At 30.9% G+C, this 12,848-nt stretch overlaps 1 protein-coding gene across 1 annotated transcript in view; it reads left to right on the forward strand.

Moving 5' to 3' along the window:
* The window catches only part of trpv6 (transient receptor potential cation channel, subfamily V, member 6), a 29,592-nt gene that overhangs the window by 3,525 nt on the left and 13,219 nt on the right, over nt 1-12,848 (forward strand). The window contains exons 8-13 of the mRNA XM_077599422.1: nt 905-984; nt 1,077-1,212; nt 1,327-1,413; nt 3,276-3,352; nt 3,434-3,599; nt 3,834-3,900. Coding sequence (XP_077455548.1) covers nt 905-984; nt 1,077-1,212; nt 1,327-1,413; nt 3,276-3,352; nt 3,434-3,599; nt 3,834-3,900 — 613 coding nt within the window. The remainder of the gene's footprint in view (nt 1-904; nt 985-1,076; nt 1,213-1,326; nt 1,414-3,275; nt 3,353-3,433; nt 3,600-3,833; nt 3,901-12,848) is intronic.

The following is a 12,848-nucleotide window of genomic DNA, read 5'->3' on the forward strand; positions in this document are numbered from 1 at the left end:
CTCTGAACCTCTTTGCCAATCATCTTAAAGCCTGGCTGTTCGACAAAAAAAATGCGATCACAACGTTGTCTAAAACTGTGCGTGTGTGTGTCTATTACAGGGTTGGGCAAACTTTTCGGCCCGGGGGCCACATTGACTTTAAAAATTTGACAGGCTGGCCGGGTCAGCACAAGATACGATACATATAAAAAAACTGCATCCGTTAACAGTACATATGAAACATAAACAGAAAAAAAGGACTAAAGTATGAACATACTCATCACTCATGTGGGGTTTATGGGGTGCTTTCTTGGTTTTCATCAGACTAAAGGTCTGTTCACACACATGTAGAGCCAAATAACACCAGAATCCTCTTTGCCATCTTCTGGATGTTTGTAAATTTGGCTGCACTTAATGAAGCCTAAAACTCAGAGACTTTCAGGGAGTTGAACTTGTCACATTGGAGATCAATCAGTTCCAACTGCAACTCCTGTGGAACCGTTTCCGGGTTTTGTGAGAAAGGGCATGACACCAGCTGTCAATTTTTCCAAAATCACAAAACCGACGGCAGAATTGCTCATGCAGGTCATCCAATGATTTCCTGTATTTTGACCGCATTAAAAAAAAATAATAATAATTTGGACAACGTCGGCGGGCCGGATTAAAAGGCCTAACGGGCCGTATATGGCCCGCGGGCCGTAGTTTGCCCACGTCTGGTCTAGTATGTGTCATCGTTTATCTTCAACCTACACAAGGGACTAAAAATGGAAATTAGCCCTCGGCTACAATCTTACATATTTACATATATACGTTCATTACCATGAATATAAATATGTTCATTAATATGTGCTGCCCCTTATTAAATAAATCAAACTCAAACTGTGCTTTGAAAATTTCCCCACAATAAATATATTTTGATCTCCAGGCCAGAAGAATACTAGAGTTGACCCCCGTGAGACAACTTGTCAGCCTCAAGTGGAACCTTTATGGAAAACATTACTTCAGGTATACTTCAACGGCTCATGTCAAATAAAAACTGCACGTTCAACTTTTCTTTCTAATCCTACTTATTTTTTCCTTTCTATTCATTCATCCAGACTCCTGATGGTTTTTTATCTGCTCTACATCGGAATGTTCACACTCTGTTGCTCATATCGCCCCTTAAAGGACGTTCCGGAGAACTACACGTCGTCGGATATGGACAAAACCATCCGAGTCCAGAAAACGCTACGTGTGCGTTAAGCAGCTAAAAATACGTCACATAAGCATCGGTGTCGTGAGCTATCATTTGGGTCAATTGTTCGCTATTGATATTAATATTCTAATAAATGTTCATATTTTCTTCAGGAAAGTTATGTGACACATGAGGACAGGTTGCGTCTGGTAGGAGAGATCCTGAGTGTCCTTGGAGCTTTGGTCATCTTGTTACTGGAGGTATGGCTATTGTGTATGTAGCAATTAAATCGGGGCTGTCAAACTCAATTCAGATCGCATTTCAGGCCAAAAAGTTCACTTACTCGCTTCCATTGACAGGGCTAGACGTCCAATTAGTTTCGACTGGGATGGGAAAATGAACAAACGTGCATATGTGACTTGTTTAATAGTCATTAGGCTATCATCCAGACTACTGAGGGTCTTTGCGGTAACCTCAGTGTCAGTCTGCAGAAGGTGCACACCTTGTGGACTTCCTGTGTGGCTCCATTTTTTTTACCTAGGTCTACAATGTCTTGTGTGTCTTGCTACTGCAACCAAGACATTTCCCGAATAAGGCTTTTTTTTAAAAATAAAAATGACTATTTATAGTAAGGCTTTAATTTTTTTTTTTTTAATGAATGACCATGTATAGTAAGGCTTTTAAAAAATAATAATAATAAATGACCATGTATAGTAAGGCTTTTTTTTAAAGAGCATGTATAGTAAGGCTTTTCTTTAAAGAAAAAATAGACCATGTATAGTAAGGCTATTATTAGAGTCTCAGCTAACTTAACTTTATAACGTCCAAACTACTGAGGGACTGTGTGGCTCCAGTTTTTTTTACCTAGGTCTACAATGTCTTGTGTGTCTTGTGTCTGTCTTGCTACTGCAACCAAGACATTTCCCGAATAAGGCTTTTTTTAAAAAAAATGACTATGTATAGTAAAGCTTTTTTAAGAATAATAATAATAAATGACCATGTATAGCAGGGGTCGGGAACCTTTTTGAAAGAGAGAGCCATAAACAATTACTATTTTCAAATGTCATTCCCTGAGAGCCATACTCACAATTTAAAAGTCAAAATACATGAAAATGTGCCAATTTTTTTAGTCATTTTACCACTTTTAAAGTACAAAAAGTATTTGAATTATTTTGACAACATTGTTACGCTGTTGCTAATCAATGAATATCAATGAGTATCAATGAGAGAATAGATGCAGAAGACTCTAATGAAAAAAAAGTCAATGCCACAGTGCCGATGTGACGTTCCTATTGGTGCATTCGGGACTCGGCTCTCTCACCACCGGTTTCCATATTTTAGCTCAGAGCCATATGCAACCATCAAAAGAGCCACATGTGGCTCCCGAGCCATAGGTTCCCTGCCCCTGATGTATAGTAAGGTTTAAAAAAAAGACCATGTATAATAAGGCTTTTTTTTTTAAAGAGCATGTATAGTAAGGCTTTTTTTTAAAAGAGCATGTATAGTAAGGATTTTCTTTAAAAAAAATAGACCATGTATAGTAAGGCTATTATTAGAGTCTCGGCTGACTTAACTTTAAAACCTCCAAACTACTGAGGGACTGTGTGGCTCCAGTTTTTTTACCTAGGTCTACAATGTCTTGTGTGTCTTGTGTCTGTCTTGCTACTGCAACCAAGACATTTCCCGAATAAGGCTTTTAAACAAAATGACTATCTATAGTAAAGCTTTTTTAAGAATAATAATAATAAATTACCATGTATAGTAAGGTTTAAAAAAAAGACCATGTATAATAAGGCTTTTTTTAAAGAGCATGTATAGTAAGGCTTTTTTTTATTTTTAAAGAGCATGTATATTAAGGCTTTTCTTTAAAAAAAAATAGACCATGTATAGTAAGGCTATTATTCGAGTCTCGGCTAACTTAACTTTAAAACCTCCAAACTACTGAGGGACTGTGTGGCTCCAGTTTTTTACCTAGATCTACAATTTCTTGTGTGTCTTGTGTCTGTCTTGCTACTGCAACCAAGCCCTACGTTTGACACCCCCTGATTTATAAACAATGTATCACAATCCCCAAATTAGTGTTTCGCACAAACACGGGCATTTTTGCTGTTGCCCAAATCAGATCCCAGACATCCTGAGGGTGGGAGCTAAACGCTACTTTGGTCAAACGGCGATGGGTGGTCCCTTCCACGTCATTCTGTAAGTTTGTGAAATCACGGCTAAAGATGGCTACAGATGTTGTCAAGACACGGTCCAATTTTGTTTCTGTTGCCACGGCAGTGTGAGCTACGCGTGCCTCGTGGTGCTGCTGTGCATATTCCGAGCGTGCGGCGTGCAGGGCGAGGCCGAGGTCATGGCGGTGTGTTTGGTGCTGGGATGGACCAATGTCACCTTCTTTGCACGTGGTTTCGAAATGCTCGGACCCTACGTCATCATGATCCAGAAGGTATTCATTGGAATAAAGTCAGGCTGTGATTGATCTTAGGAATTCAGTGTTGTTGTTTTTTGTGTAGGAAAATCTTTTTTCTAGAGTTAAGTAAAGAATACCATTATTGTGTTTTAGGTTTTTTTGTTGTTTTTTTTTTTCTGAGAAAACAGTTGGACCGAACTTTTGTTTTTTCTTGCCACACTTCATTATGTTGTTAACTTGAGCACACTTTTTTGCATGGTTTCTTCCCAGATCATATTTGGGGACCTGACAAAGTTTATGTGGCTGAGCGTCATTGTGCTTCTTGGTTTTTCAACTTGTAAGTATATTTACTCTCCATCTTGTGTATCTTATTAAATACTTACATTATATTACAAATATCATCTTTCAGTGTTTTCCAATGAAACAAAATGATCTAATTTGTTGATTTTTGTGAAATATATATATATTTTTTTACAAAACTTCAACATTTCTCGTAGAAAAATGACTTTATAGTAAAGCTTTTTTTTTTAAAAATGTATAGAAAGGGTTTTTTACTTTAAAAAAGACCATGTATAGTAAGCCTTTTTTTTCTTTAAAAACAACCATGTATAGTAAGGCTTTTTTTCTTAAAAAACGACCATGTATATAGTAAGGCTTTTTTCTTTAAAAAATGACATAGTATAGTAAGGTTTTTTTTCTTTAAAAAAACGACCATGTATAGTAAGGCTTTTTTTCTGAAAAAAACGACCATGTATAGTAAGGCTCTTTTTCGAAAAAAAGGACATAGTATAGTAAGGCTTTCTTTCTTAAAAAACAACATAGTATAGTAAGGCTCTTTTTCTTAAAAAAGGACATAGTATAGTAAGGCTTTTTTTCTTAAAAAACAACATAGTATAGTAAGGCTCTTTTTCTTAAAAAACGACCTAGTATAGTAAGGTTTTTTTTCTTAAAACGACCATGTATAGTAAGGCTTTTTTCTTCTTAAAAAATGACATAGTATAGTAAGGCTTTTTTTCTTTAAAAAAGGACATAGTAAAGTAAGGCTCTTTTTCTTTAAAAATCGACATAGTATAGTAAGGCTTTTTTTCTTAAAAAACAACATAGTATAGTAAGGCTCTTTTTCTTAAAAAACGACGTAGTATAGTAAGGCTTTTTTTCTTAAAAAACGACCTAGTATAGTAAGGCTTTTTTTTCTTCTTAAAAAACGACATAGTATAGTAAGGATTTTTTTCTTAAAAAACGACATAGTATAGTAAGGCTCTTTTTCTTAAAAAAGGACATACTATAGTAAGGCTCTTTTTCTTTGAAAAAACGACCATGTATAGTAAGGCTTTTTTTCTTAAAAAAGGACATAGTATAGTAAGGCTTTCTTTCTTAAAAAAACAACATAGTATAGTAAGGCTCTTTTTCTTAAAAAAGGACATAGTATAGTAAGGCTTTTTTTCTTAAAAAACAACATAGTATAGTAAGGCTCTTTTTCTTAAAAAACGACCTAGTATAGTAAGGTTTTTTTTCTTAAAAAAACGACCATGTATAGTAAGGCTTTTTTCTTCTTAAAAAATGACATAGTATAGTAAGGCTTTTTTTCTTTAAAAAAGGACATAGTAAAGTAAGGCTATTTTTCTTTAAAAATCGACATAGTATAGTAAGGCTTTTTTTCTTAAAAAACAACATAGTATAGTAAGGCTCTTTTTCTTAAAAAACGACGTAGTATAGTAAGGCTTTTTTTCTTAAAAAACGACCTAGTATAGTAAGGCTTTTTTTTCTTCTTAAAAAACGACATAGTATAGTAAGGATTTTTTTCTTAAAAAACGACATAGTATAGTAAGGCTCTTTTTCTTAAAAAAGGACATACTATAGTAAGGCTCTTTTTCTTTGAAAAAACGACCATGTATAGTAAGGCTTTTTTTCTTAAAAAACGACATAGTATAGTAAGGCTTTTTTTCTTAAAAAACGACATAGTATAGTAAGGCTTTTTTTTTTTTAAAACGACCATGTATAGTGAGGCTTTTTTTCTGAAAAAACGACCATGTATAGTAAGGCGTTTTTTCTTTAAAAAAAACGACATAGTATAGTAAGGCTTTTTTTCTTTAAAAAACGACATAGTATAGTAAGGCTATTTTTCTTAAAAAAGGAAATAGTATAGTAAGGCTCTTTTTCTTAAAAAAAACGACATAGTATAGTAAGGCTGTTTTTCTTAGAAAACGAGAAAGTATAGAAAGGCTTTTTTTCTTAAAAGACGACATAGTATAGTATGGCTTTTTTTCTTTAAAATACGACATAGTATAGTAAGGCTTTTTTTTCTTCAAAAACGACATAGTATAGTAAGGCTGTTTTTCTTCAAAAACGACATAGTATAGTAAGGCTGTTTTTTCCTCAAAAAACGACATAGTATAGTAAGGCTTTTTTTCTTAAAAAACGACATAGTATAGTAAGGCTTTTTTTCTTTAAAAAACAACATAGTATAGTAAGGCTTTTTTTCTTTAAAAACGACATAGTATAGTAAGGGTTTTTTTTTCTTCAAAAACGACATAGTATGTTAGGTTTATCCAATTGTAGGTTTATCCTTAGGTTTTTCCAATTCAGCTTTCAATAAAAAAGGCATCTGTAGTCACATCACATTTAATTCTTGCAAGAAGAGAATACATCCGGCCGCTCGGCCGACCAAGATTATTCTAAAGAGGGGCATTATGTCCTGCCCATTTAAGGCTTCAAATCAAAACAATTACAAGGTTATCGATTCCAATTGCGTAAGCAAGCAAACCTAGCGTCAACCTAGCGTCACAAATTAAAACAACATGCGAGTAATCGATCCAATTGCGTAAGCAAGAAACAAAACAATTCCATATCAAGCGTCACAAAGGAAAAACAAATATGCGAGTTGATTGATAGCCATCCGCTGAGCCAACAACAATTTAAGCGTCCTTCACCGATCTTCATTGCGAACTTGCATCTGGGGAAAGGGTTGAGGCGTATCTTCCAGTACTCAGTCCTCGGAGCAAGAACTCAGTGTATTGTTTTATGTCCTTGCGAACTTGGATCTCTCGCTGGACCCAGCTGTCCTGGAGAGCGACCTTGGCGTAAGCGTTTGTCTTCGTTGAAAACACATTAATTCAACACATATATATATATATATATTGTTTAATATGGTTACACATTTAGGATGAGCATTACTATTCCTAATAAGCAAATATATTGATTAATATAGTAAGCATGTATATTATAAGGCTTTATATTCATTGCAAACATTTATAATAATGATTACTCCAACATTCCCCCCTATATTATAAATTTGCACATGATCCCCTTAATAAAACTTCCTTTCAGCTTTATTCCATTAATTCCAAATGAACATATAGTAACATCCCAGAATGAACCCAACAGTAAGGCTTTTTTTTCTTCAAAAACCACATAGTATAGTAAGGCTTTTTTTTCTTAAAAAACGACCATGTATAGTAAGGCTTTTTTTCTTAAAAAACGACATAGTATAGTAAGGCTTTTTTTTTCTTAAAAAACGACCATGTATAGTAAGGCTTTTTTTCTGAAAAAAACGACCATGTATAGTAAGGCTTTTTTTCTGAAAAAACGACCATGTATAGTAAGGCGTTTTTTCTTTTAAAAAACGACATAGTATAGTAAGGCTTTTTTTTCTTAAAAATCGACATAGTATAGTAAGGCTCCTTTTCTTTAAAAATCGACATAGTATAGTAAGGCTCTTTTTCTTTAAAAAAAAACGACATAGTATAGTAAGGCTTTTTTTTCCTTAAAAAACGACATAGTATAGTAAGGCTTTTTTTTCTTAAAAAACGACATAGTATAGTAAGGCTTTTTTCTTAAAAAATGACATAGTATAGTAAGGCTTTTTTCTTAAAAAACGACATAGTATAGTAAGGCTCTTTTTCTTTAAAAAAACGACATAGTATAGTAAGGCTTTTTTTCTTTAAAAACGACATAGTATAGTATGGCTTTTTTTCTTTAAAATACGACATAGTATAGTAAGGCTTTTTTTTCTTCAAAAACGACATAGTATAGTAAGGCTGTTTTTCTTCAAAAACGACATAGTATAGTAAGGCTGTTTTTTTCTCAAAAAACGACATAGTATAGTAAGGCTTTTTTTCTTAAAAACGACACAGTATAGTAAGGCTTTTTTTCTTTAAAAACGACATAGTATAGTAAGGCTTTTTTTTTCTTCAAAAACGACCATGTATAGTAAGGCTTTTTTTCTGAAAAAAAACGACCATGTATAGTAAGGCTTTTTTTCTTCAAAAACGACATAGTAAAGTAAGGCTTTTTTTTCTTCAAAAACGACATACTATAGTAAGGCTTTTTTTCTTCTTAAAAAACGACATAGTATAGTAAGGCTTTTTTTCTTCTTAAAAAATCACATAGTAAAGTAAGGCTTTTTTTTCTTAAAAAATGACATAGTATAGTAAGGCTTTTTTTTCATAAAAAAAGACCATGTATAGTAAGGCTTTTTTTCTTAAAAAACGACATAGTATAGTAAGGCTTTTTTTTCTTAAAAAATGACCATGTATAGTAAGGCTTTTTTTTCTGAAAAAAACGACCATGTATAGTAAGGCTTTTTTTCTTCAAAATCGACATAGTATAGTAAGGCTTTTTTTTCTTAAAAATCGACATAGTATAGTAAGGCTCTTTTTCTTTAAAAATCGTCATAGTATAGTAAGGCTCTTTTTCTTTAAAAAAACCGACATAGTATAGTAAGGCTTTTTTTCTTAAAAAACGACATAGTATAGTAAGGCTTTTTTTTCTTAAAAAACGACATAGGATAGTAAGGCTTTTTTTTTCTTAAAAAACGACATAGTATAGTAAGGCTTTTTTTTTCTTAAAAAACGACATAGTATAGTAAGGCTTTTTTTCTTAAAAAACGACATAGTATAGTAAGGCTTTTTTTTCTTAAAAAAATGACATAGTATAGTAAGGCTTTTTTTCTTAAAAAACGACATAGTATAGTAAGGCTTTTTTTCTTTAAAAACGACATAGTATAGTAAGGCTTTTTTTTCTTCAAAAACGACCATGTATAGTAAGGCTTTTTTTCTGAAAAAAACGACCATGTATAGTAAGGCTTTTTTTCTGAAAAAAACGACATAGTATAGTAAGGCTTTTTTTCTTCTTAAAAAACGACATAGTATAGTAAGGCTTTTTTTCTTCTTAAAAAACGACATAGTATAGTAAGGCTTTTTTTCTTCTTAAAAAATCACATAGTATAGTAAGGCTTTTTTTTCTTAAAAAATGACATAGTATAGTAAGGCTTTTTTTTTCTTAAAAAACGACCATGTATAGTAAGGCTTTTTTTCTTAAAAAACGACATAGTATAGTAAGGCTTTTTTTTTCTTAAAAAACGACCATGTAAAGTAAGGCTTTTTTTTCTGAAAAAAACGACCATGTATAGTAAGGCTTTTTTTTCTTCAAAAACGACATAGTATAGTAAGGCTTTTTTTCTTCTTAAAAAATCACATAGTATAGTAAGGCTTTTTTTTCTTAAAAAATGACATAGTATAGTAAGGCTTTTTTTTCTTAAAAAACGACCATGTATAGTACGGCTTTTTTTTCTTAAAAAACGACATAGTATAGTAAGGCTTTTTTTTTCTTAAACGACCATGTATAGTAAGGCTTTTTTTCTTCAAAAACGACATAGTATAGTAAGGCTTTTTTTTTCTTAAAAATCGACATAGTATAGTAAGGCGTTTTTTCTTTTAAAAAACGACATAGTATAGTAAGGCTTTTTTTCTTAAAAATCGACATAGTATAGTAAGGCTCTTTTTCTTTAAAAAAAGGACATAGTATAGTAAGGCTTCTTTTCTTAAAAAACGACATAGTATAGTAAGGCTTTTTTCTTCAAAAACGACATACTATAGTAAGGCTTTTTTTCTTCAAAAACGACATAGTATCGTAAGGCCTTTTTTTTTTCTTAAAAAACAACATAGTATAGTAAGGCTTTTTTCTTCCAAAACGACATAGTATCGTAAGGCCTTTTTTTTTCTTAAAAAACAACATAGTATAGTAAGGCTTTTTTTTCTTAAAAAACGACATAGTATAGTAAGGCTTTTTTTTCTTAAAAAACGACCATGTATAGTAAGGCTTTTGTTCTGAAAAAAACGACCATGTATAGTAAGGCTTTTTTTCTTCAAAAACGACATAGTATAGTAAGGCTTTTTTTTCTTAAAAATCGATATAGTATAGTAAGGCTTTTTTTATTTAAAAAACGACATAATATAGTAAGGCTTTTTTTCGTAAAAAACGACATAGTATAGTAAGGCTTTTTTCTTTAAAAATCGACATAGTATAGTAAGGCTTTTTTTTCTTAAAAAACAACATAGTATAGTAAGGCTCTTTTTCTTTAAAAATCGACATAGTATAGTAAGGCTTTTTTTTCTTAAAAATCGACATAGTATAGTAAGGCTCTTTTTCTTTAAAAATCGACATAGTATAGTAAGGCTCTTTTTCTTTAAAAAAATGACATAGTATAGTAAGGCTTTTTTTCTTAAAAAACGACATAGTATAGTAAGGCTTTTTTTTTTAAAAAACGACATAGTATAGTAAGGCTTTTTTTTCTTAAAAAACGACATAGTATAGTAAGGCTTTTTTTTCTTAAAAAACGACCATGTATAGTAAGGCTTTTTTTCTGAAAAAATGACCATGTATAGTAAGGCGTTTTTTCTTTTAAAAAACGACATAGTATAGTAAGGCTTTTTTTCTTAAAAATCGACATAGTATAGTAAGGCTTTTTTTTCTTAAAAAACGACATAGTATAGTAAGGCTTTTATTCTTAAAAACGACATAGTATAGTAAGGCTTTTTTTCTTTAAAAACGACATAGTATAGTAAGGCTTTTTTTTCTTCAAAAACGACCATGTATAGTAAGGCTTTTTTTTTCTGAAAAAAACGACATAGTATAGTAAGGCTTTTTTTCTTAAAAAACGACATAGTATAGTAAGGCTTTTTTTTCCTCAAAAACGACATAGTATAGTAAGGCTTTTTTTTCTTAAAAAACGACATAGTATAGTAAGGCTTTTTTTTCTTAAAAAACGACATAGTATAGTAAGGCTTTTTTTCTTCTTAAAAAAACGACATAGTATAGTAAGGCTTTTTTTCTTCTTAAAAAATCACATAGTATAGTAAGGCTTTTTTTTCTTAAAAAATGACATAGTATAGTAAGGCTTTTTTTTTCATAAAAAAAGACCATGTATAGTAAGGCTTTTTTTTCTTAAAAAACGACCATGTATAGTAAGGCTTTTTTTTTCTTAAAAAACGACCATGTATAGTAAGGCTTTTTTTTCTGAAAAAAACGACCATGTATAGTAAGGCTTTATTTCTTCAAAAACGACATAGTATAGTAAGGCTTTTTTTTCTTCAAAAACGACATAGTATAGTAAGGCTTTTTTTCTTCTTAAAAAACGACATAGTATAGTAAGGCTTTTTTTCTTCTTAAAAAATCACATAGTATAGTAAGGCTTTTTTTCTTAAAAAATGACATAGTATAGTAAGGCTTTTTTTTCTTAAAAAACGACCATGTATAGTAAGGCTTTTTTTCTTAAAAAACGACATAGTATAGTAAGGCTTTTTTTTTCTTAAAAAACGACCATGTATAGTAAGGCTTTTTTTTCTGAAAAAAACGACCATGTATAGTAAGGCTTTTTTTTCTTCAAAAACGACATAGTATAGTAAGGCTTTTTTTCTTAAAAAACAACATAGTATAGTAAGGCTCTTTTTCTTTAAAAATCGACATAGTATAGTAAGGCTTTTTTTTCTTTAAAAATCGACATAGTATAGTAAGGCTCTTTTTCTTTAAAAATCGACATAGTATAGTAAGGCTCTTTTTCTTTAAAAAAATGACATAGTATAGTAAGGCTTTTTTTCTTAAAAAACGACATAGTATAGTAAGGCTTTTTTTTCTTAAAAAACGACATAGTATAGTAAGGCTTTTTTTTCTTAAAAAACGACATAGTATAGTAAGGCTTTTTTTTCTTAAAAAACGACCATGTATAGTAAGGCTTTTTTTCTGAAAAAATGACCATGTATAGTAAGGCGTTTTTTCTTTTAAAAAACGACATAGTATAGTAAGGCTTTTTTTCTTAAAAATCGACATAGTATAGTAAGGCTTTTTTTTCTTAAAAAACGACATAGTATAGTAAGGCTTTTATTCTTAAAAACGACATAGTATAGTAAGGCTTTTTTTTCTTTAAAAACGACATAGTATAGTAAGGCTTTTTTTTCTTCAAAAACGACCATGTATAGTAAGGCTTTTTTTTCTGAAAAAAACGACATAGTATAGTAAGGCTTTTTTTCTTAAAAAACGACATAGTATAGTAAGGCTTTTTTTTCCTCAAAAACGACATAGTATAGTAAGGCTTTTTTTTCTTAAAAAACGACATAGTATAGTAAGGCTTTTTTTCTTCTTAAAAAAACGACATAGTATAGTAAGGCTTTTTTTCTTCTTAAAAAATCACATAGTATAGTAAGGCTTTTTTTTCTTAAAAAATGACATAGTATAGTAAGGCTTTTTTTTTCATAAAAAAAGACCATGTATAGTAAGGCTTTTTTTTCTTAAAAAACGACCATGTATAGTAAGGCTTTTTTTTTCTTAAAAAACGACCATGTATAGTAAGGCTTTTTTTTCTGAAAAAAACGACCATGTATAGTAAGGCTTTATTTCTTCAAAAACGACATAGTATAGTAAGGCTTTTTTTTCTTCAAAAACGACATCGTATAGTAAGGCTTTTTTTCTTCTTAAAAAACGACATAGTATAGTAAGGCTTTTTTTCTTCTTAAAAAATCACATAGTATAGTAAGGCTTTTTTTCTTAAAAAATGACATAGTATAGTAAGGCTTTTTTTTCTTAAAAAACGACCATGTATAGTAAGGCTTTTTTTTCTTAAAAAACGACCATGTATAGTAAGGCTTTTTTTCTTAAAAAACGACATAGTATAGTAAGGCTCTTTTTCTTAAAAAAAACGACATAGTATAGTAAGGCTTTTTTTCTTAAAAAACGACATAGTATAGTAAGGCTTTTTTTCTTATAAAACAACATAGTATAGTAAGGCTCTTTTTCTTTAAAAATCGACATAGTATAGTAAGGCTTTTTTTTCTTAAAAATCGACATAGTATAGTAAGGCTCTTTTTCTTTAAAAATCGACATAGTATAGTAAGGCTCTTTTTCTTTAAAAAAATGACATAGTATAGTAAGGCTTTTTTTCTTAAAAAACGACATAGTATAGTAAGGCTTTTTTTTCTTAAAAAACGACATAGTATAGTAAGGCTTTTTTTT

This window comes from Stigmatopora argus, chromosome 4 (genome assembly GCF_051989625.1).
Source record: "Stigmatopora argus isolate UIUO_Sarg chromosome 4, RoL_Sarg_1.0, whole genome shotgun sequence".
Classification (NCBI taxonomy): Eukaryota; Metazoa; Chordata; class Actinopteri; order Syngnathiformes; family Syngnathidae; genus Stigmatopora; species Stigmatopora argus.